The sequence below is a fragment of the Sitodiplosis mosellana genome, unplaced genomic scaffold (genome assembly GCF_009176505.1).
Source record: "Sitodiplosis mosellana isolate CC-2019 unplaced genomic scaffold, AAFC_SMos_1.0 Smas_scaffold_18, whole genome shotgun sequence".
Classification (NCBI taxonomy): domain Eukaryota; kingdom Metazoa; phylum Arthropoda; class Insecta; order Diptera; family Cecidomyiidae; genus Sitodiplosis; species Sitodiplosis mosellana.
This window is the reverse complement of record NW_022595260.1, coordinates 15,119-42,340: the sequence shown is the minus strand read 5'-3', so window position 1 is coordinate 42,340 and position 27,222 is coordinate 15,119. Positions and strand designations below refer to the sequence as shown.

Below are 27,222 nucleotides of genomic sequence, written 5' to 3'. Positions count from 1 at the left end.
TTTCAGCCAATAAAGTGGACTGGATGTGGTTTTTTCGAGTTCATGTGTTCTAGAAAGTTGTTTAATTTTTCTCTGGCTATAACTTGGACAAAAAAAATGAGTGAAAAAAATGCATTCCCCGCGAGTTATGGTCGAAAAACTGAAAAAATTTAGCATTCGGACATTTTGCCCACTTGTATCCACCAAATGTGATTTTTTTGATGAATCGTTATAAAAATTAATGAACAATCTTAAGAATTGAAAATAAAGCGAAGTCAAGCCGAGACATACGATAATTTCTATGAAAATGAGTCTAATTTTGATGATTTTATTGATTTTTCGACAATTCCCAACATCTCCAACTACATAGATTTTCTGATTTGTGTGGATGCAATATAAATCGCTTTAAAAGGTTTACACTTTTTTTTTTCATTGATCCACGTAATCCAAGCTAGTGCTGCTATTTATTTTCCAAAATAGCGTACACTGAGCAGCGCCCTAATGGACAAGTTATCATTTTGTAGCATAGAAACAACCTATAGAGCCAAAAAAGCTGGCTACAGCCTTGATCTCCATACAAAAGTTCTTGGAAATATCATCATATTTATGCCTGCATTTGTCATGAGCATTTACTTTGATGAGGAAAAATTGAAGCTTGAATTTTACTGAAGTCACTTAAAACACTCCAAATCCAAATTTGAAACAAGTTAGATCATTTTAGCTCTAAGGTCGCAATAACTTATTAAAGAAATGGTTCGACATCAGTGATCTCGTAGTATCATAGGAAAGGTCTTGACGAGCATTTCCAAAGAAAACATATTTTGAGGCAGTTCGACGATTTGATGGAGGAAAATATGTGATTCAATAAATTCATTTTAGTGTTGATTTTATAAAATTGTTCTTTATATGGGAAGTCGGAGCGAAAGTTTTTTTAGGATTTTTTTTTTATTTTTTTTTAGGAATTTCTGTTGAATTTATTTAGAGAATTTCGAAATTTCTGTTGAATTTGTTTGGGGAATTTCTGGAATTTTGTGAATTTCGCGAAATTTTTTGAAATTCTAGACCCCAAAATTCCCCAAGAAATTTAACGGAAATTCCGAAATTCTCAAAATAAATTCAACGGAAATTCACAAAAACGAAATTCGCCAAATATACAAAAAAAAACTTTTGCCCCGACTCTCATACAACGAACATTTTTATTAATATTATTTACTTTTAATGAAAAATAATTACAATCAACACTATACTATTTTCACGGCACCTGAAAATTTTCAAATGGTTATTTTCGTTGTGTATTGTGGGTCAAAATTTATTGCTTCGACAAGCAGTTTGAAATTTCATTGAATATGATTTTACTCTGAAAAATTATATAAGATTCGTATATATACTATATTCGACGAACAAGTTTCATTTTAAAGTACGCAGTTTTGCTTGCTGTATCATATAATTGCGATGACGCATGAACATTTTTTTATTGCAAAAAAACCGGTCGGTCTTAATAACTATTTATTATGCGGTTGAGAGTGAAGTATTCAACGTCACATTCTGGAGCTACTTAACCGCTTTAAATTATTATTCAATTTTAAAGTGAAAGTATTCTGCTTTTTTCAATGAATCGAATTGCACAAACCTCTTAGCCTGATGAAAATGATTTTATTCGCAAATATTTTCAAGACCAAGTGTCCTTATCATTTAATTATCATTAACTTAAAAAAAAACTTGCGCTTATACTGCGTGAATAAGTACAGTATTGCAAAGAATTGATATGAAACCAATTGGTTGGACACATTTTTCGTCATAGCAAGTTTATTTATTCAACATAAAAGTACTAACTAAGTTAAAAATTAGCGCACTAACATAAAAATATAACGGAACTCACAATCAACAGCATAAAGTATTTCTGAATAAGAATAAGAATCGAGGTATTTTGCATTTTATATCAAACACGATTCCATGTTGTGTTTTAAAATCGCTTACCATCGATTTGACGCTGTATTATCTGTATCCACGTTTGACACACTTGGCTATCGTTGTTTTGAAATGTTTGACTAAATTGTCGCCATTTGTTTGCATCTGATGAATTTTCTATACGTTTTGCGTAAAAAATTGTGAATTCCTTTGATGCTCTTTCAGTTTTAACACTTGAATTAAAATTTATTGATAATATATTTGTGACTGAGACTATGTTTCGATCGCGTTTTGTTCTTGAACGTTCCCATACTAGTTTTCCACCACAGAGAGATACGCTATACTCTTTTTTCCGAATAAAAAATATATTTGATAGTAATGAGTTCGAAGTAGGTTGCTCCGCTTCAATGGTTTCACACTCGGATACTGAAATTGAGCTAGCATTCACGGCCGGCGTTACGGGGATAATTGCAGCCATTCTTCTAGTAACTCATTCGGATGTTTGATATACCGATGATCAAAAAATGAATTAACTTGAAAGATTGTAGATCAAATGTGGTTCAAGATTATAATTCGATTCTCTTTAGCGTTCAACCGTATTTTTAACAATAATGGAGAAATGACCGTTTGAAATTTTTGTGAAATTATAATAAAATCAGTAAAAAAATCACTTTAAACACAAATATGCATAAGTTTATTTGAAAGATGATACGATAGCGTAGAAATTTTTTTAAATTTTGTTATTGCTTTAAATTGCTGTTTCATGATTTAACCACTTAATCGGCAGTTTCGATCGTCATCACGATGGCATTGGTATATTTCTCACTTGTTGATTGTTCAATTCATTAGATACAAAATTGTTTATATTGTTTTTATTTCTTCACATAAATAGAAATAAACGAACGACGGGTAAAAACTATTTGACGCTGATAAAAATGTTTCGCTCAGTTATATTCTTCACTAAATAATATTACATCTTATGAATCACCAATTTTGACTACTGTACCCAAAGTACATCATTACGAAGCGATAATGGAAAAATATGGAAACACAATGTAAGGCACAAAAGAGTAAAAAGTGCACTCGCGAATAAAATTCAAGAATGAACGAACGTAACAGCAGTGAACCGAAGAAACCACAACACTGGCCTTTGTCTTTTGTGTTTGTGTTTGTTTTTTTCCCTTTTTTTCTTCACTCAAAGTGGTAAAACCAGAATATTCTGACGTATTTTATGCAAGGCTACTAACATGCCGTATACCAACGAGAGCAAATGAAATGAAACGTTGACATTGCTAAGTTTTCTTGCCTCTCACTCGCTAATTCTTTTCTTTAACACAATTCATTTTTATTCGCACTTCAAACTGCAACGTTTATCTACTTTAAAATTCAAGTTTCTTCGTAATTTTCGTTGAAACAGCTAACTTCTTGAGATCAGCAAATCTTATCATTCATTCTCACAAATTAAAAACTTATTTTCTTAATCTAGGTAGGCTGGTAAGTGTGATGTTCTTCTTCTCGCGAACTGGTATGCAGCATCAAATGATTCTTGAGTCAGCTGCTATAACGTTTAGCAAACAAGTGTGTGGACGCGCACATGTTAAACGATTAAGCGATTGAACAATACTGGAACTTGTTTACCAACTAAGTGTATGTGAAAATAGTGTATAGCGAACCGAATATATGCAGCGATGTATGATTCCGATTGTGGTTGTGTGTATGCTTGTGATTTATGTAAATGATAGGGAAAAAAGAAGAAAAACATGTTTGCTTCAATGTAGTACACATGAACGCAGACGAGAGAACTACATTGTGGCCATGTGCATTAAAGTTGTTTATATATATTATATACATACGCATTTGAAGCTGAACATTCATGCAGCGATTTATCATTGTATGTGGGATGTGGAAAATATATTCGTATGTGCTGGGTTCTTCTATAAAGCAACGTTTCTTGTCTTGTGTGTCTTCAAGTTCACACAGTCACACAGTACGATGCGGTAGTGACTTTTTTCTCCGTAAGCATTTTGACTTGAAATCATTTACTTTGCTCCAATGACGTATTGTCTGACAGTCTGTACACCTCAGTTGATTCTCTCGAAGCTCGCAGAAAACCTTTTTTTCACATTCGAGCAATTTGACAAATTAACTTTATTTACCCGTGAGCGATTTATTTGTGATAGCCATCGTCGAATGAAGATAGTGCTCTTCATTCCATTTGGTATTTCCATGCACTTTTTTTATATTTTTTTGGCAAAGGTAAAGCAAAGGTATGAAAAAATGTCACATTGAAGGTGACATTAAACTAGATTTTCGGCCACTCATCGATAACTCAAATATGTAAACTTGTAAACAGAAACATGAGTGTTGGCTTCGCCCAGTTTGCCGCTCATCTGACCATTCATTGAATCTTCTGAAACGTATATATGTACGTTCACTTTACCTTTTACATTCATTTTCGTACAAAAATGATTCGTTCTCGTTGCGGTTTTTAGAATGTTTCGGACTGCTGGATGTTGGCAGTGTTTATTGATTTGTCAAAATAATGGAATACACAATTTTATCTGAATATTTTTCCTTGAAACTGATTTCATTTTGATTTTGTGTTTTCTTTGTTGAATTTTGCCGTTTTTTTAAATACAAATAATTTTTTTCATTCATTGCAAAAAATGAAGACAATTGTGAATTTCGAACGAAAAATATTAAATATATCGTAAACCATCCAAATTGTAAAATAGTTCTAATTGTAGCATAGTCTCATCATAAACCACTTTTCTAAAAAAATACAATTAATTCATATATTCATATCGGTAGATTTTTTCGTGTTCTTCTCAAATATGATATAAAAACCAACAGTTACCCTTCAAAGTTTTGCAGAAAATTAGTCTATTTGTTCAATTGTTACAATTTGGACTATGTTACAATTTGGATGGTTTACGATAGTTTTTTTTTTGTTTAAATTTTATTTTGCGATAAATGTTTTTTTCTGCACCAAAAATATTGTTTTTGATTTGGATTTATTTTTAAAGATTAACAAATGTAACAAATGTTTTTCTTCTTCAAAATTCACTTTTGTCTCCATTTCGTCATTTTATCACAATATTGTTTCAAAATATTTCTATATTGTTTTCAGAGTAAAAATAAATCTAATTTGGTTGACGGTTCGAATGCGAATCAAAGAATATAAACTTAACAAAATTTGTATATTGTTAACGACTGTTTTTGTTGTAATCAAAATCTTGTCTATAGCTCGACAATTCAAATCTAAGATGTCTATTTAGCCACTATTTCCAAGGCGCACGATCGCTCATGATTGCAATCGTGCTTTTACATATAAAAGCCTTGGAAATATTGCCTTTTTACATCAAAACTATAATTAAAAATTTGGATTCGATGAATTTCGTTTTGTTAATTATTGTAGTCGAGCCCATTCTATTTGAATAGAACAATACGGTTTCAGTTTGTGGTTGTTTCAACAAAGCGCTTAAATTGAAATAGGCACCTAACAAAAAATGTTTTATGAATTAAAAGGCATTTTTAGTTTCCGGATTGAATGAATGTCCGATTACAGTTTGACTTCTGTTGTTTAATTTTTTTTGCGCTTTAAGTGAAGCAGTGTGTGGCCAAAGCATACAATATTTTGGGCGTGTCTTGATTAAAGCCACAAATCTCGAAAAATCCTTTCATACCATCGATTTGTGGAATCTTCAGATCAGGTGTTGGACGTGTTAAATTTACGACGACATATCTATTGAAATAAAAATGAGTAAAGTTGACGGTCAATATCGCACTTGTACAAAAAATTGGTTTGTTCAATAAAAGTGGTCCTTACTTTGCACGATCGTTGAACTTTGCTCTATATGCTTTGAATTCTTCAATCGGAACTTGACCTTGTCGACAAAAACGTGCCACTGAGTCCACGATCACCACGAACATGTCAATTTTTTTCTTCATAGTCGTTGCCTCTGCAATTGGCTTTGTCAAACTTTGGTATGTATGAGACACCTGTGAAATATATATTTAGTGGGAAACATTTGAGATCGCATTGTACGATTAAAATCCAAATAATAACATACCGATTGTAAGTCAATCACTTCTTTAGCCATTTCAAAGTTCGCTTTTGGCATTAAATGATGAAGTGGTTCCAACTGACCCTTTGTACCGGTGAACGTGTATACCAGTGCATCTTTTTCTCTGACGAAGATCGAGTAAGCCAACAAGAGCGATGCCTCAAAGCAATTTATGTGTTTGTTGCGCAGAACGGGTTCTGGATAGTTGAAATAATAAAAATTTAGTATACAGAGCTTTTTACTCTCTTTGAAATATGAATTTAACATAACATACTGTTTGCATTGCCTCTGCGTAGATCCATAACCACCATAAATTTTGCAGGTGCTGGTTTTGCAATTAACAAGGCTTGATTGAACATGTCATTGAGTCGATTTTTGATTACATTATTTTTGGTGATTTTTCGTTTTAAAACCTTTTTCTCGTAGTATTCGGCTTTCTTTGTTCCAAGATAACGCACATTTTTCTGGTACAACTGTTTCAAGATGTACAAGTAAATGGGGCAAACGTTTTCAAGCTTGAATGTATTTGGTTTGCCAAATACTTCGATGAATTTTTGAGTAAATGGTGAACCTTCCTCGTTCAAAAAACCGAAATCCTTCAAAGTATTCAAATGGAGCAGCAGTGTGCGTGACGACAGTGTTGGCAATAGAGTTTCCCAAATCTTTTCCTTTTCCAATAAATGTGCTGGTATTTGAGTGACAGAGAATTTATGGCGGCGAATGGACTGAACAGCGCTATCGATGTTTTCATTTGTTTTAAGTATTTGGATATCTTTCAAGCGTTGTGCGCCTGGACCAAGTTCTGACTTGTCTTCCAAATACTGTAAGTATTCTTGACCACCTTTACAGAAAACGAACTGGAATACCTATTTACACAATGATCATTGATTATTTTCTTTCTAATGTAGCATGCTTTCTGCTATATCTAGGATAGAATACCTGTTCGCGGTCGTCTTCATCGGTGGCAGATGCTAGTTGTGCATTCGATGACGAAGTTCCTGCTGTTGCGCTGCCTACATTGCTTATCGCTAAGACATCACCGATGGTTGACTGTGCAGTCGAACTAGAAGCACTCACAGTTTCTGTTGAAGCTGGAACCTCAAACAAAGTACGCTTCTTTGTTCTCATGTGTGCTTTTTGAACGACCGATTGGTGTGACCAGCCGTGTAGGCTTCTATGCTCACCGAACATGTTCGCCAGATCCAGATTCGAAAATTTTCCATACCATTTTTCAACCAATCGACACATTCCGTGACCAAAATTCAGGTGCTGCGGTCCGCGTAAAACGGTTGATATTTTTGCACAGTAACTGATGAAAAGCAGAAAGTCGTCCTGATCGCTGATCAGTGTAAGGGCTTCATTATTAGCCAACATTCGAAGTTCTTCTGAATGCGTTTGCTTGGCACAATAGGCGAGCGCAATTAGCACTTCATCAACACGAATATACATTTTGCCCTGATATACCTAAAATAGAAAAATAAAAACAAAATGAAAACTCATGTTTTTGTTCTGATTTTAACTGTAAAAGTTCAACCATTCATACCTTTCGAATGGTGGAAACTGGTAGCAAAGCACGTTGTGTGGCCATGTCAATGACACAAGACAACGTATTTTCGATGTTTTCCAGATTCGTTGCTATTTTCACTGGAATTGAACCGTCCGATGTGCCCGTGTAAAGGAAACGCAAAAGCATTGTGATTGGGGTCAATGGTTCTTGATTTGTGTTGGTTGAATTTTGCTTATTCTGCACCGCTGTCGGTTGCACGTTTGCCATTTTGACAACGTGTTTTTTAGATTCTGTAAATGTTTAAAGGTACACTTACAAAATGAAATTTCTATATAATTAAAGATTGATTCGAAATTTGGGAATGTAATTTTGAAATTCCCATCTGAAACTATGTATCTAAACCTAGAACGAGGAGAAATTTGATACGTTGTAAAAATCTCACAATTAAAAACTGCTGGACAGATTTTCTGCAAGCTTGCCTTTCTTCGAATTATGATGAAATTGTTTACAACACAAACAAAACAATGACTTCTGTCTTCAAACGTCGTTCTCTCAATGCATATTACTTTTGTTTCAATATATGGTTTAACCATACAAATGTACAATGTATTTTACGAATGAACTGTCAGCGGTACTTAAGCGCTGCCTCAAATCAAAATGCTGTTACATATAGCTATCTCGCCCTGAATGAAATACTTTCCTTTTTTCGCCTTCTCCTCTCGATATTTGTCTTCGCTCAAAAAATACTTCAAAACATTCGGAGGTGTTTTGATAGTGTTTCTTATAAGCCGCATTCGCGTGTGTAATTTGACAAATCGCTCCTGTTGTGTTGATTCAATGAATTAATTATTGATATATTCTATATTCTTTTCAGTTATTATAAATTTTAAAGTTTCATAAATTAAAATGTTGGCACTTTTAAGGGGTGGCAGTCTTTCTTCAAGTGTTCCATCTTTTGTAACTCTGTTAAAGTTTCAGTAAGAAAACTTGTCATTTTGACTGTATAACAGTGATTAAATCAAAATCTTATTAGATTGTCATTGAGCTTCATCAAACTATCGAAATCAATTTGTTCTTTTTTTGTAGCTTTTTGCATCAAACTATACCAAAACTTCAGTTTAATTCATCATATACGACAAGGCAAATTTTTACAAATTGTCCATTGAAAAAACCAAAAACATCACATAAATTATCACCATTTGAAAAATTGTTGGTTGGCGGGACCTGTGCTGTGACTTTTGCTTTTCGATACAATCGGATTGTTGTATCATGTAGTTCTGCAAATAGATTAGCAGGTCAATAATTTGTTTCAATTTGTTGAGTGCAGCAATCTTCATAAAATAATATTTATGTTAGGTTATCAAACGAATGTCATAAAAAATGATTCAATTGCATTTGACTGGCACCAGTTTTGGCGATATTTGAAACCGTACTTGCTAAAATTTCTTGGCGCTATTGCTGTTAGTAGAAAATTCGTTCATCTTCATAATCGACTAATTTAAAGCTAATCCAAATCAATTTGCAGGCCGCGCTCGCTGTAGCTTATTTCAATATAAAAATTCCTGAACTACTTGGCGTCTTTGTAAATGCGCTTGCAGGCTACGCTAGGATTGGAAATTCGGACGACTTTGATGCCACTCAGTTCTTGATGTCCATGAAAGCGCCAGCGATGAATCTTTTTGGCATGTACGTTCTCCAATCTGGCTTTACTTTTTTATACATTTTGTTACTCAGCCAAATTGGAGAACAAATGGCAGCACGACTTAGGCAAGATCTATTCAAGCAGGTTAGAATTCGAGTATTTTGTATAAAGCGATTATGTTTAAAAAATTAACATTCCAGATTATCCTACAAGATTTGTCCTTTTTCGATGAAAATCGCACTGGTGAATTGGTAAATCGATTAACAACTGACGTACAAGATTTTAAATCATGTTTCAAGCAATGTGTGTCCCAAGGGTTACGGAGCATCGCTCAACTAATTGGTAAATTTAAATTGTAACGTACGATGAGTGCCAATCAAATAATGAATTGTCTTTAATCAGGTGGAAGTATATCGCTGTTTCTAATCTCGCCTAAATTAGCAACAGTCGCATTAGTTTCAGTTCCATTTGCGGTCGTTATTATGTCCCTCTTGGGCGGTGCACTTCGTTCACTTAGCAAAAAATCACAAGCTCAAGCCGAAAAGGCGACTGCCTTGTGTGAAGAGGCATTGTCCAATATTCGCACCGTTCGAAGTTCGGCGTGCGAGTTTTCGGAAATTAAAATGTTCGGCAAAGAAACCAATTCAGCCGCTGAATTATCTGGTAAATTTGTCAAAATTAAAAATAGAAAAGGTCCAGTTTATAAAATCTAATACGGATGTAATGAATCTTTTTCAGAAAAATTGGGTGTTGGAATTGCCGTATTTCAGGCTCTTACTAATTTATTTCTGAACGGGTAATAGTTAATTATTATATTAAAATCGGTTTCTATATTAATTTTTTCTCAACACTTATATTTATCAGCATGGTTTTATCAACTCTATTCTTGGGTGGTCATTTGATGGCTAGCAGCGACATAACCGCTGGTCAGTTGATGGCATTTTTAGTAGCGTCACAAGGTGTGCAAAGATCACTTTCGCAAGGTTCAATTCTTTTGGGAACTTTAATAAGAGGCTGTACAGCTGGGAATCGAGTTTTCGAGGTTATCTCTGTTCTTTTTCTTTTGGAATGGTATGAATTCATATAGATTTTTTTCCCCATAGTATTTGGCCATTGAGCCCAAAATTGACCTCATTTCTGGAATCACAATTCCATTCGAAAAACTGAGTGGTGAAATTTGTTTCCAAAACGTCTCCTTTTCATATCCAAGAAGACCAGATCAAGTAATATTACGTGATTTTAATCTGGTATTGAAGCCGGGGCAAACGGTAGCTTTAGTGGGTGCTTCGGGTAGTGGAAAATCGACTGTTGCATCACTATTGGAGCGGTATTATATAAAATCCAAAATAAATAAATTAAATATCCCAAAATTTGTCATTTAAATAACATATATAATTATAAATATCGCTCTAGATTCTATGAGCCTAATGAAGGATCTATTACACTAGACGGTCGGCCGATTTCAATTCTATCACCAAATTGGCTTCGAGCTGAAATTATTGGATTCATTGAACAGCAACCAATTTTGTTCGGAACGACAATTTTAGAGAATATTCGATATGGCAGACCATTGGCAACGAAAGATGAAGTTTATACAGCTTCAAAATTGGCACAATCACATGAGTTTATCAGCAGACTGAATGAAGGCTATGAGACAAATGTGGGCGAACGTGGAGTGCAGCTGTCCGGTGGACAACGTCAGCGAATTGCCATTGCACGGGCACTTCTGAAACAACCCATCATTTTAATTCTAGATGAAGCTACAAGGTACAATAGAAACAGCATTTTAATGTATTGTGCATTATAACTATATAATGTGAAATTGAATACGTTCAAAATATGTTTTATAGCGCACTGGATGCATCGAGTGAAGCGATCGTACAGCAAGCATTGGATAAAGCAATGGAAAATAGAACAACTCTGGTAATAGCGCATCGTCTATCTACGATAAAAAATGCTGACTTAATCGTTGTTATGGATCAAGGGAAAATTGTCGAGGTTTGATCATCATCTTTGCGCTCTATTGTTAATTATCATACGCTCTAAGTTTGTCTTCGCTTTCAGCAAGGAACACATGATAGTTTGATGAAACTAAAAGGATATTATTATGACTTGATTCGAAAGCAAGAGAAAATGTCCAAAGAAGAAGTCTCACGAGCTCAGGGATAAAACTCAAAGGTTTCCAAAGAAGATGTGTGTTTTTCCATACACTGGTAATATTCAAAAGCGAAGCGAGACAAATAAAAACCGTTAGATTGTTTTGTAAAGAAAAAAATGTGGACATAGACTCTCTCCCTCTGTGTGTTTTTGTCTCTCAAAGATCAACTTATTTGGCGCTCAATTTAAACGAAGCAAAGGACAATTGAAAATGGTTTGTGACGCGTGCGACTATGTTTGCGTTACTGATCAGAGGTCAACTCACCGAACATCAGACAAAAGATTCGAAAATAAAGAACCAACAAGATAAATTGCTTATATTTTTACATCTTGCAAGACGATCGAGAGTAAACATATCAAAGCAGGAAGAAAAAGTATCTTTTTTGATTTGCTATTCAATGCGGATGTTTGTGTCTTTGAACAAAATCTTCAATTAGATGTCATCGTAGTTTACGTTCATTGTATGGATCAAATTACTGTATACAGAATTGCAAAAAATGATATGAAGCACACCAATAAAATGGTAGGGATACAAGACGAATTCTGGGGCCTTACATAATCTTTCGCACTTTTTTGCGCGTACGATGAAGAAATACTCAAATACAAGTATCGATCGGAAAATGGCACACAAAATATCATTTCATTGCAGATTGGTTTGGTAAGCTGACCTAAAGTCCTTTTGATCACAAGTCGACGGGAGATTCTTTTTTTGTTCTTATGGTACCTTTTTCTGGATTTTTCTATACACATATGCTGCATTGTTCAGCCTGGACGTGGACACACTGTATCGCTTTTTATATACCTTATTAGTGATTTTCTTCCTTTTGATTCGCACTTATTGTTGTTTTTTTATTCTCTATTTATCCTAGTTTTTTTTTTCAAAAAGAAATCCACATCCTTGGTACGTTATTCTTTATGTTTATTTTTCTTTTATCACTATATTTGCTGTGCATCAGATGATTTTTCATCGATCGTTTTTCTTTTCGTTCTGTTTCTGTATATAACGTTTGATAAAGTGTTACAAATTGTCCAGTTAGTAGGTCGAATATGTGGTTCTTTGACCGTTAGACTTGGCGCTGTCAATTTGAGCAGACTGCAGTTTCAAAACCAAAAATACCGTGTTAGTTGCAAACGAGATTCATTCAATCGAAGGCCAGATGTTTGTTTCCAATTCTTCTTTTCCATCATGTTCAATGATTTACGTGACTGTATTTGTGGCTTATAATCAACGATTTAGCGATTGCATTTAGTTTTAGTTTTTGTGCATGTCCAAAGCTGCTGGGCTATTGAAGGACAATTTTTGATTTCTCCTTTTTGTTTTGTTCTTTTGTTAAAAGTCTATCGATGGCACGGGTCATAGAGTAACACTCGGATTTTTTCAATGTTGAACAAACATGTTCTCTTTCGTTATTCAATGTCTACGACATTTTGGACACGATTTTTTTTATCGATCATTGTTGCTAAAAAAAATGTAATTCTATAGTTACGTAGTTAGATCATTTATCATATCAATCATTTATTCATCCTGAAAAAATGCAGCAAATGCTAACGAACACCCATAAATTAGCACGAGTGTTCAAATGTGTTAAAAAATCCTAAATCATCGTCTATTCGATCCATATTTCATAATGATCAAATTCTGGATACTCAAGAGACTATTCAACGATTTGTATTTATATTGCAATATACGTTAATTATGTTGCGGTGACTCCAAGTTTTCGGACGTGTGCCTCAAAATTTCAAAAGGTTAATATTCTCTTATAAAAGATATTATAATTTTGCTAAATCATTGCCAATAAATTTTCAATTTCTCAAAAGACGTATGTGCATTGAAACGGGCAAAAACTCTCTATCGATGATGTTCCATGATTGTGTGTGTGTCCCTAAAGGTCAAAGGTAGAATAGTGTCACAAGCAATGCATTCCTAAAAACATCTGAATTTAAGTAAAAATGAAAGAAGATAAGTAGGGTCAATACGCAGAAAAAAAGATAGTTGAAAATGACAAGAAATGAAGGGAAAGTTTTTCTTAGTTTTTTGAATTATAATTTTGACAAATCATCGAATAGGTTTAAGTACATAATTGTATTTTGAATATTCAGCACGTGTCTAAATTATGTTTAGATCTTGATCATTTCAATTGAATGACGCAATCGTGAAACCTATAAGAGATATACAGTGAGTAAATCAGTTGTGAATTGATCACATTCGGCGCATTAATCTCTAGATAGAACATCTAAATTCAAAAAATATTGTTTTGACCGACGTAGTTTTCTGTTGTATCAATATATCAATATGTTTTGTTCGATCGAAATTTGTTGACATCGAAAAAGAAACATAAATATTCATATCGCACGCCGAAGACTTTTTTGTATTACTGCTTTGTGTCTCCTCATATTTAAACAAGATTTTTTCGTCAAATCTCAGACGAATGACTGCGTTTTGTGATTCAGTAAAACACTTCTCGATAAGCATCTGAACGGTAGCGAGACAGAAAGCCCCTTATCAAATCTATTGAAATGAATGCCCTAAAGACTGAGCAACGACTCATCCCATTTTTGTAAGCTATTTATTGCTTGTGTGTGCAAATAATAGCATTTGTACAACGTACATTGATTCTGCACTACATTTGCTTTTTTTAGTATATTATTAGTGTATTCATATTTCTAATGAATCATATATTTTTGTTTCTTTTCGTGCTATTCCTAATGTTCTCTTTGTTGGAATATCAAACATTCGATAAAGTCCAGTTTTGTTTCGGTTCGTTAGTTTAAAGTATAAAAAAATCACTTCTAACATTCTTTCGATTGTTTAGACACGTACTTCAGAGAATGTTACACATTAACACATATTCCCACTTTAAAATGCATAGAACAGTGTATAATGCCTCATCAATGGATACGTATTAAATGGGATTACGATAGAAATCAGCTATAGTTACTTGATTTGCTTTTTACAGCAATTTCACAGCTGACAGTGCATCCGTAATCAAAATGAAGGTATTTGTTAGTCCATTTCTTTACACTACATGTTATCTATTGAACAATTTTTTTTGATAATTCTCTACTTCCACTATTTTTCAGTACGTCAAAAGTTTAACAAATGCACTTTGAAACTTGAACATTGACCAAATTTCTGAACTTATTTTTTCGTTTTTCTAATTCAATGCACAAATACAAAAAAAAATATATTTTGACACCGATTTAATGTTTTACTGAGCCCAAAGAGAATATAAAATTAAAAAAATATGCTTATAAATATTTTTCAATATTTTGTATCTTTTTGTATGGCAGCAAATTTTTTTTTCGAAACCACATTGTTGCAAAAGCATTCTGTATCTTTGTCATTGCTTCATAATTGAATGTTCTTCTTATTTGGGATAGTTTCTTCTTCTCGCATAGAAATAAAATATAATAATTTATGAAAATGACGGCAATGTCGAATAACTATCATTCACTGTAGTTCGAATACAAATAAGAGTTGGTCATTTTCTAGTAGAAGAGTATTCCATCTGAAAAAGAAACTGAAATTCGTTTTCTTTATAAGTATGGACTAAATTGTATATAGTGATTAACCATCAACCAACTAAATAATCTCTCTCTAACAACAATAAATGTGTTCAATTTTACCCTTTCATTTGATATTTTTTGCGGTGCGTTGGTGTCATGAGTAGCTATTCATACAAACTTGTGCATCTGTCCAGAAAATCAAATACAGATGGGTTTCTGTTGAAATCTGTCTACCGTCTGGAAATCGGTTGCCTCCATCTTTTTTGCTTGAACAATTAAAAGTCTCGTTAAATGATTTTATTTGAGAAAAACCATGTAGTTTTTTATGTTGTACTTGGTTGGCGTTTTGATGACAATACTCTCTGTATTGTATAGAAAAACATATGCAAAAAACATTCAAAACAAACGGCTGTTAAGAAATTAAAAAAAAATCAAATAGTAGAATTGAGAAATGCCAAAATCTTTGTAAATGCTTCCATTTTTAATATATTGACCGATAAATTGGCCATGATCTATCCGGTTGAATATCAATTTTTGTACCATACTGAAATTGTTCACACCAATCTAGTTAATTTGTAATCGTGTTATTCGCACAAGTTCGATACGGCTCATATCCACATATTGACCAACATTCATGGCGAATGTGCAGTATATGTTGGACAATGGATTCCAGATACAAAATCATGACAAATAGACGGATAGAGAATGCTCAACGCCATACAATGCTATGTACAATTCAGGAGAATAAAGCATGCATATCGAATTTCTGCATAAAAAACTATTCTAATTGCAAATTACCATACGTTTTGATATCGTCGAACTGTGTGCGGGTCTTATACGCACTTTTTTGCTTTCTTCGGCTTTTGTTGTGAATCAAACGTTCTAAATATTCTAATTTATATTTTCTCTATATTCACAATCTCATTACCAAATTGAATTCTTTTTTTGTTGATCCTTTCCTTCATTTTTCTTTCAACGCCATTCACATATATATACTCCTTTAACGTTCACAAACGGCGAATGCACATATTGACAAAGACAAAAATAAATTTCATACACACGCATAGAATTTGGATGTCATGCGCATAAGCATTTTGATGTGATCTATCTAACGTTTTTTTTCTATTCCGGTTCACCGTGTACATCACACTGCCGACCATCGATGGAAAAAAATCTTGGTGAATTTGGTCCGATTTTTTTTTCTTTACTGCTTTATGCGTATAATTCATTGAAGCTGGGGTGGCTCATTTCGAATGGATTGGTGCCGTGTGTGTCACACGCAATCGAGAAAAAGGGACTTCTCTTCTTGCATAAAACATCTGTTCGCACACACAAAAATTATTATTTGAAAAAAAAGAGAGAAGCGGCGACGACAACAACGTTGACTGAAGAGGGCGATTTTCTCTTTATTACCACTATTGTCGAACTGTTCTGTGTGGAAATGTGCTACTTCGTATTCATTCGTCTGCGTTTCGTTTAATTGGGTTTTCTGTATATGCGTGAGTATTGATATTTTCATCGTCTGAATGTTTGTGTACAGTCCGAATTGCAACTGCTCATCTGCGCTTTATACGATAAATTCCCTATGTAAAAAACAACAACATGAATATCTGGAAAAAAATTCAACTATTCATTGAAATTGTTACAGATGGAAAATGGAAAAAACAAGATTTTCGTCTATACTAACGGAAGAAAAGAAGTGAGGCAACAGTCATTTAAATATGGAATGTTGATTAACGCTTCCGTCGCATTTAAATGAAACACTAGAACGAAATCGGTTTTGTACAAGAGATTAATACTAATCAGATTGTGACAGAGGATTTTTCATGAATTTTCGTACGATTTCAACGAACATTTGAGTGGATGTAAAAAAATACAAGCTAATAGATTATTGCGATTTCCTACTCACTTCCTCTACTAATTCGAAATTATTATGCATTCAATTAATGGCAATTAATACAATGATGAGCTACGTATTTGCATTTGATATACAGTCACTCACAAAATTGTCTGTATACCTCACAATTTTCATACAAATTGGCGTTTTTTGTGTCTCAAAAAAATATGCTTCGCGAAATCGAACCTCGAAGATTTTTGGTATACTGTAGGTGGAAGGCCTGAAGACCAAAATAGTGAAATTTCAGAATAAAAAATCCACAGGAATTAAAATGGGAGATGATTATGTATTCACAAAATTGTTTGTACACCCAATTTTACATAGACTCTAATGACAATTTTGTGAATGACTGTATAAGCTACAAACCAAACGATTGTTGCATAAAATAACAACACAGTACGTTCGTAAACTCGTTTTTTACATTTCGATTGGCTCATGCGTCATACTCACCTGATTTGATATTGACAGAAGATAATCTTCTCGGCAACAAGTATACAAAAAAACGTGAATGCGTGTCCGAAAAACACACTCCATGATCGTCATCAAATAGACAAACAAGTTTGCTTCTAAGCCTCATTCATAAAAAAATTCTTCCCTCGAGCAATTTTTTTCTTCCACCAATAGGTAATTCTTCCCCTACTTATTACAATATCCGTTAAAAGTCAACGAATAAAAAAAATCGAAGTCAACATCAACAAATTTCACGCCCAATTTTATCGTAGAAAAACATTCTACTAATAATGTTGTAATGATCTCTTTTTTTTCTCTTTTTTATATATATACAAAAAAATGCCGCCTAAATCAATGATAATGTACTGTATTTCCCTTGAATAAAAAATGGGATCGTTGAAGAAAAAAAAAGCAAACTGCGACCCTATTGATTTCAACGACCTAACCAATGGCAAGTTTTACACAATTCAGGGGGAATAATCTGCGTATAAAAAATGTATAGAAAAAAAATGTTTTTTCTTTACAAATGATTAACCTCACTTGATCCCAACTTGTTGTGTCAAATATATATGGTTTTGATTGAGGTGTTCCACAGAAAAAAAATGAATGTATGGAAAAAAAGTTCTTCTTCACTTTGGTTCAATTGCAAACAGCAGTTTATACTTGCTCTTTTTATGAGACTAAATACAGTGAAACTTTATCTAAAGCATTTTTTCATCCGCATATTGCGATTTTATTACGTGAGTGTAGTGCAAGTTCTTTGAACGATTAAACGGGCTAATCTGCGCACCACAAAAGAAAACGTCAGCTTTTCTTCTCGTCTCTTTTCTCATCTTTCTACCTTAAGAAGAAAATATACTAAAAACTTTTCAAACACTCCAAGGGTCTTGCTGACATTTGTGATTTGAGATGCAGTCGCATGAGCGGTTAGTAATGCTTCCTATCTCGACCATAAAAATGCACATTGCATCGTACATCGAACGAAAAAGTGATGCAGAGCATAAAATGACGAGAAGAAAACCAAATGCCAAAAACATGAAGTATCATCTGTTGGTGCTGTACCATTTATGGCAGATAGACGGGATACAGACGATTCATTTATATATTTTTTTTTCCACATACAAAAAAATGTCGAACGAAGTGCAATAGAGGGAAAAAAACACAGTATATACTTGCACTCGAAGAAAATCAATAATAAAAGATCATATTTCTATGTTTGAATGTTCCGCATGTACAAGAATAAAAAAATCTGGCCCTTGGGAAGGAAAAAGGATCTGGCAAAGTTGAAAAAAATAGAAATGTAATGAAAAACAGGTAAAAAATCAATTCGTTCTGCTTTACGTTCTCGCTTTTAGTTTTTTTTTATGTCAATTGATTCCCTCACCACATATCGCACATTGCACCGTACAGGTGATAGATAACTAAAAAGAATTGTTCAAATTCGTTCCTATTTCATTTAGCGTATTTTTCTGCATGTGCTCTGCAAATGTGGATGAGATAGCATTTGGGCGATTTATCTAAACATCCGATCAATAGGTCATTTTATTTTTCACTTTCATCATAATTTTTCAATGGTTCGTGCCGGTTGCAAAAAAAAATACTGGACCATACGGTCGTACCGGAAAAATGGTAATGTGAAAACAAAAGAATATCGTGAAAAATGCCATGTCGAATTTTCCCCACATCAGCCAAAAACAAAATTTATCCGTTCAGTTTTTAGCACTACATGGAAATGTAGGCTACTGCAGTTGTTGTTTTTCTTCCAAGAAAATTTTAAGAGTCTTTAGGCCATTTTTTGGACCGTAAATTAATTCATTTTTATATCTATATTTTTTATTTCAAATGAAGCAATTACGCCTAATTTCAAAAATGAAATAAAATTATGTTAAAAAAATACACTTTTTTCGTTACCAATGTGAAATAATGTACAATGACATTACATAAAACATAAGTGAAGAATACAATATCATCATATAAATTTATTTAATTATTTTTGACAATATTAAAATGTTTACATACAAAATGTATACTACATTTCATGTAGTGCTTACGATAATAATTTGATGAGAAACATCAAATTAAATAAACCCCATAAATTTACAAGCTTCAAGAACGCAGAGCGGAGTGATGCGACGATCTGCGGTCTTTTTTTTATTGTTTTATTCTTTCAATTTTAAAACAGGTACGAACGCATTGTCAGACATTAATCAATTCGACCGGTCATCTAACACTGGATTGACAAGGAGCAGAGGTGATATGAAATAAGGAAATGGAATTAAACCAGTCATGGTCAATCGGTATTCCAAACGAACGTAATCGAATGAATGGAACACGCACAAAAACCAAAGATTCAATTTTCAAGTTCGTCCATAAAAAATATTTGTCTTCGCTTTGCGTGCTAAAAATATCAGAAAAATGATGCATGAGAAAGCCTAAAACAAACCATTACGCACATAAACACATACAAATATTAAATTGTACATCACAAGCCAGATGTTAACGCTCGTAGGAGAAAAATAAATTAATTATAACAAAAATGTGCCCGGCTACTCGAATAGAGTATGAGTAAATGCAGAAAAAAAACAAATTCGACATTGAAATACTGAACTGATGATTGAAGAGCATAATAACATAAAAAAATAAATTTGGTCATTACTGACAAGTTTGAACCATTTACATTTGTAAGAATGAATTGAAGTCTAATATGCTATGTTGAACACTGCCACATTTTCATATAGCCGCACGAAAAGTGCACTTTGTACATTGTTTGTAGGTTAACGTTAATGACTAAGGAAAAAAAGAGATGACGAAAAAAACTTGATAGTTTTACTGAGCGCAAGATGTGTACTACTATCACCGCCGTCTACATTATGGCTTCGTAATGGGGTATTTATTTAAAATATGAGTTGTAAAACTGTTGTGGCTTCTATTTCCAACATTCCTTCGATACATGGAGACCAACGAAACAAACGGAAAAAGTGCTGGTGAGTCGAATAAGCAAGAAATGATTCGTATAAAGGGAAAAAAACTGAGAATACGATGACATTGACATCAGCAAGATCAGTCGCGCACGATACATTACAATTTACACATTATTCACACAAACGTTTAAATCATTGCATGTTCACGTCACACCACTAGTTTTTCTGAAAACATTCATGGTTTTTATAAATAGAATTTTCCTATTCTCCTCTCGTCTTCCCTGTTTCCACAAACAAAAATATTGAAATCGAATTTATGATTCTATGACACTGCTAACAGCACTGCTTGTCTTTTGCTGTTCATGACCATTTGAATTTTCAGAAGCCGTTTAACAAAATATGAATACATCCATGATGTAGGTTTTTATTGAAAAAGGCACTACACATCACTGTTTGGGTTTGGACTACAGATTGAATTATACTGTGTTCGCAGCACACGACATCTCATTGAATATTTGTTTTTATACATTTTTGAGAGCACGTGCGGGACCATGTAATTCATTTCTTTATCTTATTACATTGCTGGAGTTTTGTACCTTCCGTGCCCTATGTTTTCCTTTTTACTTGATCTATCGAATCTATACCAATTCAAGCACATGAGCGATGTAAGAATGCGAACTATACATAAAAATCGATCTTTGACATTAGAAAACTGTTGCCTGTATTTTATTTTCTTTTTACGCTCTTTTTCTGCTTATGTCCTTGCTGAATATCTTTGTCCAATGGGAATTTGATACGTTTGCGTAAATGTCTTTTCTACGAATCTTTATTTTCCGTTTTTTCCCTTCTCACAATCTGATGCAAATAGGAAGTCTTTTGAAAACATAATCAATATGTTCCTTTCGCTTTTGCTCCCTTCAATGGTTTTCAATATTTTCTTGATGCACATTTTAATGCAAGTCATGGGTAACAATAATGAGCGCGTGTTTTCATAGTTTATAGGTGAAGGCAGCGGCTTTTTCCTAATTTCAAATAGTGGTTTCTTATTATATCTGATAGATCATCCAATCTGATTTACAAAATTGATGGTCGCGTGACCGCGTACGACTTTTCATAGACATACCTCCTGTGGTTTGATGTTTTTATTAACTTCATTTTGAAGGGCTAAAAATAATTGAAGAAAAAGAGCCAAATTTGTTCAAATGTAATGTTCGCGTTTTACTTTTATTTCATGTGGTTCGTTGGAAATTGGAACAAAAATCTAAAACCTAAATACTTAAGTCTATTTTTTCGACTATTTAGTCTATTTAGTTCATTTGACTTCAGCCACTTATCCTTATCAATCATAATTTAAATAGTTTATTACTACAGAACTTGGTTGGCTGCATAATCTTACGGACTACGTTTTCAAATACAAAATCAGGGCAACACAGAATGAAAAAAAAATCTTTGAATGAATCAACAAAGTTAAAGAAAAATCCATTCAATTGTGATTTATGAATTTCATTCGAACAATTCTGATGGCAATTGTGTTCGAATGGAGAGGGTGGCTGTAAATCAAATTCACATATATTTTATTGATTTTTTTTCCAGATATTTCTTATAACATCCCTACATTCCATTTTGCAGGCAGAAAAAAATCGACTTAAAAAATATACTCTTTGTGAGGTAGATCCTCAGATTCTATGCTTCATTTGTATGTTCTTGAAGAAAACGGTTTTTATTTTGATTAGTGTGCTCTATTGGTTGCGAAAACAACCATTATTGACGTCTTATTTGATTTTTTTTCTTATTACTCATAATGAGGTATTTATCAGTATTTAATTGCTACTTCAATTTGGTTTCAATTCAAATTGAATTAAAGAGAGTAAAAAATGGAAATTACCGTCTTTTTATAATATTTTTCATAAAGTAAATAACTCTTAGGTATCTCAAGATTTCTCTTGCAAAATTAAAGGTAAAACTCTTACAATTTCTATTTTTGGGCTTTGCTGTAATTTTATACAAATTTACATCAACTATCTTGTCGCTTCACGGAGCTGTTCTTGTACATTTCCTGAAAAAATGATTGCTTCCATGCGATGCAAAGGAAAATCCGAATTTTAAATAAAATACAAATAAATTAAAATACTGAACGACTAGTTTTATCTTTTCTCTTGAAAGAAAAAAATCGTATGTTGCTTGTGTAGATTGAATGAGACACGAAAGAAGACTCCAGTTACTTATTGATTGATTCAAATAAATTAGTTTTTGTACACGTGACGAGCTATATGTTCAATTATTGATTAACAATAACCTGATACGCTATGATATCTTACAAATATTCTCGCACGTCCCTTATGAATGCTGTTTTTTGGCGATATGTAAGTTGAATGAAATGCGATCCGAACACTTTTCACCGCACATGTTACACGTGAAAACATCGTTGTAGCCATGGTAGCCCATATGAATGGTGTGCAGAACGGCGTCTTGGAATGAAATTCCACAAAATTTGCAGTCAAACATTTTCAGTGTGCTTGATAATGATGCAGTTGTCCCATTATCCGGTGATTTGTCTAGGTCTGAGTATTGTACCGGGGTCGAATTGTTGGCTGATTTCGATACGTGGCAGTCGTTTTGAGAACTGTGGTGCACATGATGATCGTCATCGCCAACGGTTTTGCTCATGTGACTGTTGTTCAAACTTGAATTACTATTCGGTACCGATGAAGTGGGCGATTCTGGATGGTTGATATCCAATTCACTGTGAATATCATTCAAACGACTCATTGTGCCATTGATCATGTTCACGTCTTCGTCCTCATCACAGTCGATATTTTCAAAGCTACGTCCGGCTCCATTGCGGAATTGATTTGGAGATAGTTGTGCGGCGGCCAAAGCCTGTTGTTGTTGCACGAGCATTTGCAAATTCAAGTATGGCAACATGTTTGCAATGTGACTTGGTAGGAATGGTGGTAGCGACATTGCTATATTCGGAAGTGCTGGAGGTTGTTGTGGTTGTGTTTGTGGTGTGGCTTGCGATTGTTTTGATTGTATTTGCGGAACGAGTTTCGGGCTGACTTCTTTTACCTTTTGCAATTTATTTTGTTTCTTCTGTTCTCGTTTTCCAGGCGTTTTAACTGCACGTTTCTTCGGGCCACGTCGTGTTCCATACACATCGATAATTGGTGCTGTATCTGGGCAGCCTTCTGGGTCAAGCGGAACAGCTGGATGATGATCGTACTTACGCAAATGCAATTTCAACGAATGAACATATTTGGTAGCGTAATTGCAATTTTCGCATCGATATTGGTAAACATCAGAGTGTGATTTGAGATGAGAGTTCAACATCGATTTGTTCACGCATGAATAAGTACATTCGGGGCATTTGAACGGTTTATCGCCATCGTGGTTGCGCACATGGTATTCGAAGTGATGTTTGAATTCGGTAACAAACGGACATTTGGTGCATTGGATTTGTCGTTCGGGTTTGATGTGTTGACGCTGATGTTCCCAGAAGTCTTTCTTTGTCACACCAACGTATGCGCAATGTTTACATTTATGTGTTTTAACTTTGCCATGTGAGTTTACCTTTGGTAGAGAGATTTCTTGGTTGTAATCGCTATAGAACGACTTTGAATCGTCACCGGAAATGGATCCGTTTTCAATGTCGGTGGCATCCTTTTCGGAAACATCACTGCGGAACTTTGGTGATTTTGGTGGCGTTTGGTCCATTGGTGGTGTGTGAATGGGGGTTAATGAAGTTGAATTGAATACAGGTTCAACTTTTGCAAATCGTCTCGATGGCGTTGTAGGGAGCATAGATTCCTGCATATTTACATCAGTCGTTGATCGCAAACAGGCGTTTGGATAGCCAGGTGGCGTCAATGGATTAAATCCCAACGGTCGCTGTGACTGACTGCCATTTATTAGAGAATGGAGTGTTTCATTGTAGTACATATTCGGATGATTGACTACTGATTCATCGCTTCCCACACTATGCGGAGACGTTGGGTTCGATTCACTATTGCGCTGAGAACCAGCTGTATTGAGCATCATTGTGTTGTTGTTGTTGCTTGCTTTGATATCGATGGGATCAAATCTTGCTTCGTTGCCCTGTGGCTCGGCTTTGATGTGGGTGCTTCCTGCGCTTGTCGTGGTTTCACACCAGCCTTGCTCGTAATTGGTACTTTGTTGCATTGTATCCCAGCTATGCATAATTTGTTTTATGAACTGCTGCTTCAAATACGATTAACCAATTTGCCGAAAACTGTTAAGAAAAAAAAACAATTTTGAAAATCAGTTAATTATCTATTTTAGCTGTTTGTATTGTGTTAGACGAGGTATGTTCTTTTGTTTCTTCATTCAAGACAATATGAAAATGGTACAGATTGTTATTGGATGAATATACTACTAGCTAACCAACATTGACGCATTTCTTATTGCTTTTAAGTGCATGTTGATGCAAAAAAATTGTTTGCTCAGATATTGTCAAAAAAACAACGAATGAGAGTGTACTTTCATTCTACCAACATCCCGAATTGTTACAGTTCATTCCTCTTGGCTGCTACAAACAAAGCAACCACCAATGGGTTGGCGATTTTTTCAAACAAAAAACAACAACATTTATGTTGAAACATAATTATGTTTATAATCTATAAAATTGTCTAAGGGGATGGTGTGTTCTTCTAACAAAAGTACTTTTAATGTTTGAAGACCCACATCATTTAATGTTCGATCAAAAGGCAATTTCAATGGCGATTCTTATGTCGATAGGGTACAAAATATACAGAAACTTGTTCGCATGCGCCGTTTTTTCATGTTTGTACTTATTCAATAAATAAGCGAAAAAAAAGTATTCGTGAAAGAGAAATAGAAGGCAAAAATCTATATCAAATTGTCGCCGATCCATGAACGTGTATAAAAAGATGTTATATACTTCTGTTAAACACGCTCAATACCATCCAGCAGCGAGATGAGAATTGTACGCGTATTCGCTGTATGTATGTTTTTTCTCACTTCTATGATACCGTTTACAGCGCGTATTTTAGGTACATGTGATTGGTTCATGGAGAAAAGAGAATGAGTGTGGCCTGGAGAACGAGTACGTATCTGTATATAGCGAGGGGATTTCTTCATTGTAATACGCTGTGTACGTTTTTTTATTTGAAACAAAATGGCGTCACAAAGAAACAAACAAAAAACATGTTTTATGTTCGAGTTTCGCTTCTCATCTTCTTTGCTTAATTGCTTTAGACTTTTGGATTGATGAATACCTGATGCGACAGTGTATCCCTTGAAGTACAAGGTCTGAACTCTAAAAAGGATTTCAAATATTTGTTTTCAAAGTCAAACATGCAATTTACGAACTTTGAAAAAAATTGTTTCATATTTTCCGGAGTTCTAAGAAATCGATTGAGAATATTTTTTGTCAATTCTGAATGGAAGGGTAAATGAGAGCAAAAAATACGACATGAACAAAAAATGGGTTTTACGATGTTTACTATGGTTTTTTTCTAATATTCTCCGGTTTTCTTTCGTTGCACTAACGTTTAATACCCAGTTTGCCATTCTGCTTTGAATATTATAGATAATATGAATTCAGAAATCCTTTTTTTTTGTTCGAACCATTCTCAAACAAATGAAGACCATAAATTTCATTCTCGGAACCCTTCAATTTATTTATTCTTAGATCTTCCAAATTTATTACATGTCATAGACTCAGCAGTTTTTTTTCTTGCTTTTGATCTGTTTCTCAATCGTATAGATCCCAAATATTGTAAATCCTTTCTCTTTTCAGAATGGCAATAATGCAGAAAATATGTCTGAACAATTTTTTTTGACAAGTTGATCGTTTTTAATGCAATGGCTCTCTTATATACTGAGGCTTCACTAGGCATTATTCCGTTTTATTTTTGCAAACAAAAATTTAATCGAAAGTAACCAATAGCAATTTGGAAACATTTATTCAATTCATAATTTCCAGGAGGATCGGAAATTATCCATGCAGACACAGAAAGTGATTTGATTTTGTGGAGTGATGAGGGTTTTTTGTCTAATAATTGGAAATCATTACAAGTATGACTCATTCTTTGATGCGTAAACCAATTCATAATAAGTTGCTGTCGTCGATACATTGAAATCATAATTCTTAAAATACTACTTCAAATAGTCTGAATTCTAGTAGAAGGGATTTTTCCATTATGCATTGAAACCAGTTTGTATGGTGTTTTTAAATAAACATATAAGAAACATTCAAGTTTCATATTGGGCTCAATTTTTATGGTTTTTTAAGTGCAGTTCGTAGTATATCCTAAGGCCAATCGAACATATATTTTAACGCACCAATTCGGAACTAAAACCAACAATTTGATCTCAAGTTGATTTTTATCACCATTCTTTTTTCAAGTCGACTGAGGTTCTTTTCAGTCAATGTTCAGTTGATCGAACAATGAGTATTCATTGTGATGAAACAATGATTGGATTGTCACACAATATATTTAAAAAAACAGTTAGCCACAAAAACTGAACAAACACGTTTCCCGCTTTCGAATCGCCGTACACTTTGTTCCGAAAATTCGACGTCGTATTTTGTCTTTTGCTCACACACAAAACTAACCGGAAGAACTCTCTAACACATCAATATGACACTCGATGATGATAAGTTTTAAAGTAAAAAAACGTACGCATAATTACTGACATAAAAATCAACTCACCTTTAAATTCGAAAGTGTTGTACAATCTCAAGTAGCTTGATGAGACACTACGTCTTAGAAGCTAAATTCCGGTTAGATGAAAAGGAAGACAACCGTACTTTCTATGAAAATGTTAGTTTATTTTGGCGTTGAAATAATTGACTGTATGTTCACACAATATAATTTTCAAAAACACTATGATGTTAGAAAATGTTCGAAAATCGATGGCTTGGTTTTTATTTCAAAAAAATAATTTCGATAATTTCACCGTCGGAAACACAAAAAATCAACTGAAAAACAAAATAAGATTTTTTCGCATCAGAGCTGACTATGTGTCATCCCGTTGCCTTATCGACACAGACTGACTTTGTTTTTTCAACGCACTCACAAAAACATCTTAAAAATCATATAAAAATCAGTTTGTTCGGACATCCTATGTTTTTTCAACGATAGAGTGTGTTGAGACCCTCTCCGACTATACTTCCATCCCTGTTTTCCGTCCAGAGTGAATGT

General features: G+C 33.9%; 4 protein-coding genes across 9 annotated transcripts in view; 1 reads left to right on the top strand and 3 right to left on the bottom strand.

Moving 5' to 3' along the window:
• LOC129568330 (b(0,+)-type amino acid transporter 1) overlaps positions 1-3,500 on the bottom strand; it is a 56,715-nt gene extending 53,215 nt beyond the window's left edge. Inside the window, exon 1 of one of the 3 annotated variants that reach the window (XM_055446019.1) lies at positions 1,957-3,500. In XM_055446019.1, coding sequence (XP_055301994.1) covers positions 1,957-2,365 — 409 coding nt within the window. In that variant the 5' untranslated portion in view covers positions 2,366-3,500. The remainder of the gene's footprint in view (positions 1-1,956) is intronic. The other 2 variants (XM_055446018.1, XM_055446020.1) reach the window with 2 other exon arrangements.
• Positions 3,501-4,372: 872 nt separating this feature from the next.
• Positions 4,373-8,447, bottom strand: LOC129568332 (uncharacterized). 4 transcript variants are annotated; one of them, XM_055446025.1, is made up of 7 exons: positions 7,904-8,447; positions 7,498-7,751; positions 6,894-7,418; positions 6,229-6,820; positions 5,961-6,151; positions 5,717-5,889; positions 4,373-5,632 (listed from the first exon to the last, which is right to left on the bottom strand). In XM_055446025.1, exons 2-7 carry the CDS (start codon positions 7,726-7,728, stop codon positions 5,488-5,490), a joined length of 1,857 nt encoding a protein of 618 aa, XP_055302000.1. In that variant the 5' UTR covers positions 7,729-7,751; positions 7,904-8,447; the 3' UTR covers positions 4,373-5,487. The 4 variants fall into 4 exon arrangements, with proteins under 4 accessions (XP_055302000.1, XP_055302001.1, XP_055301999.1 ...); XM_055446026.1 differs by having other exon boundaries at positions 7,498-7,863; positions 7,941-8,080; XM_055446024.1 differs by having other exon boundaries at positions 7,941-8,061.
• A 142-nt stretch (positions 8,448-8,589) lies between these two features.
• On the top strand, positions 8,590-11,571 carry LOC129568331 (mitochondrial potassium channel ATP-binding subunit; the record flags this gene model as incomplete). The annotated part of the gene is given in 11 exon segments (XM_055446023.1): positions 8,590-8,756; positions 8,818-8,921; positions 8,987-9,247; positions 9,304-9,445; positions 9,506-9,766; positions 9,842-9,899; positions 9,968-10,145; positions 10,207-10,430; positions 10,517-10,870; positions 10,954-11,101; positions 11,168-11,571. Coding segments are annotated over 11 exon segments (2,002 nt in total), but the record flags the coding sequence as incomplete, so codon positions are not given.
• A 9,657-nt stretch (positions 11,572-21,228) lies between these two features.
• On the bottom strand, positions 21,229-27,222 carry LOC129568328 (protein hunchback). Its single transcript, XM_055446014.1, has 2 exons — positions 26,731-27,222; positions 21,229-24,284 (listed from the first exon to the last, which is right to left on the bottom strand). Exon 2 carries the CDS (start codon positions 24,230-24,232, stop codon positions 22,373-22,375), a length of 1,860 nt encoding a protein of 619 aa, XP_055301989.1. The 5' UTR covers positions 24,233-24,284; positions 26,731-27,222; the 3' UTR covers positions 21,229-22,372.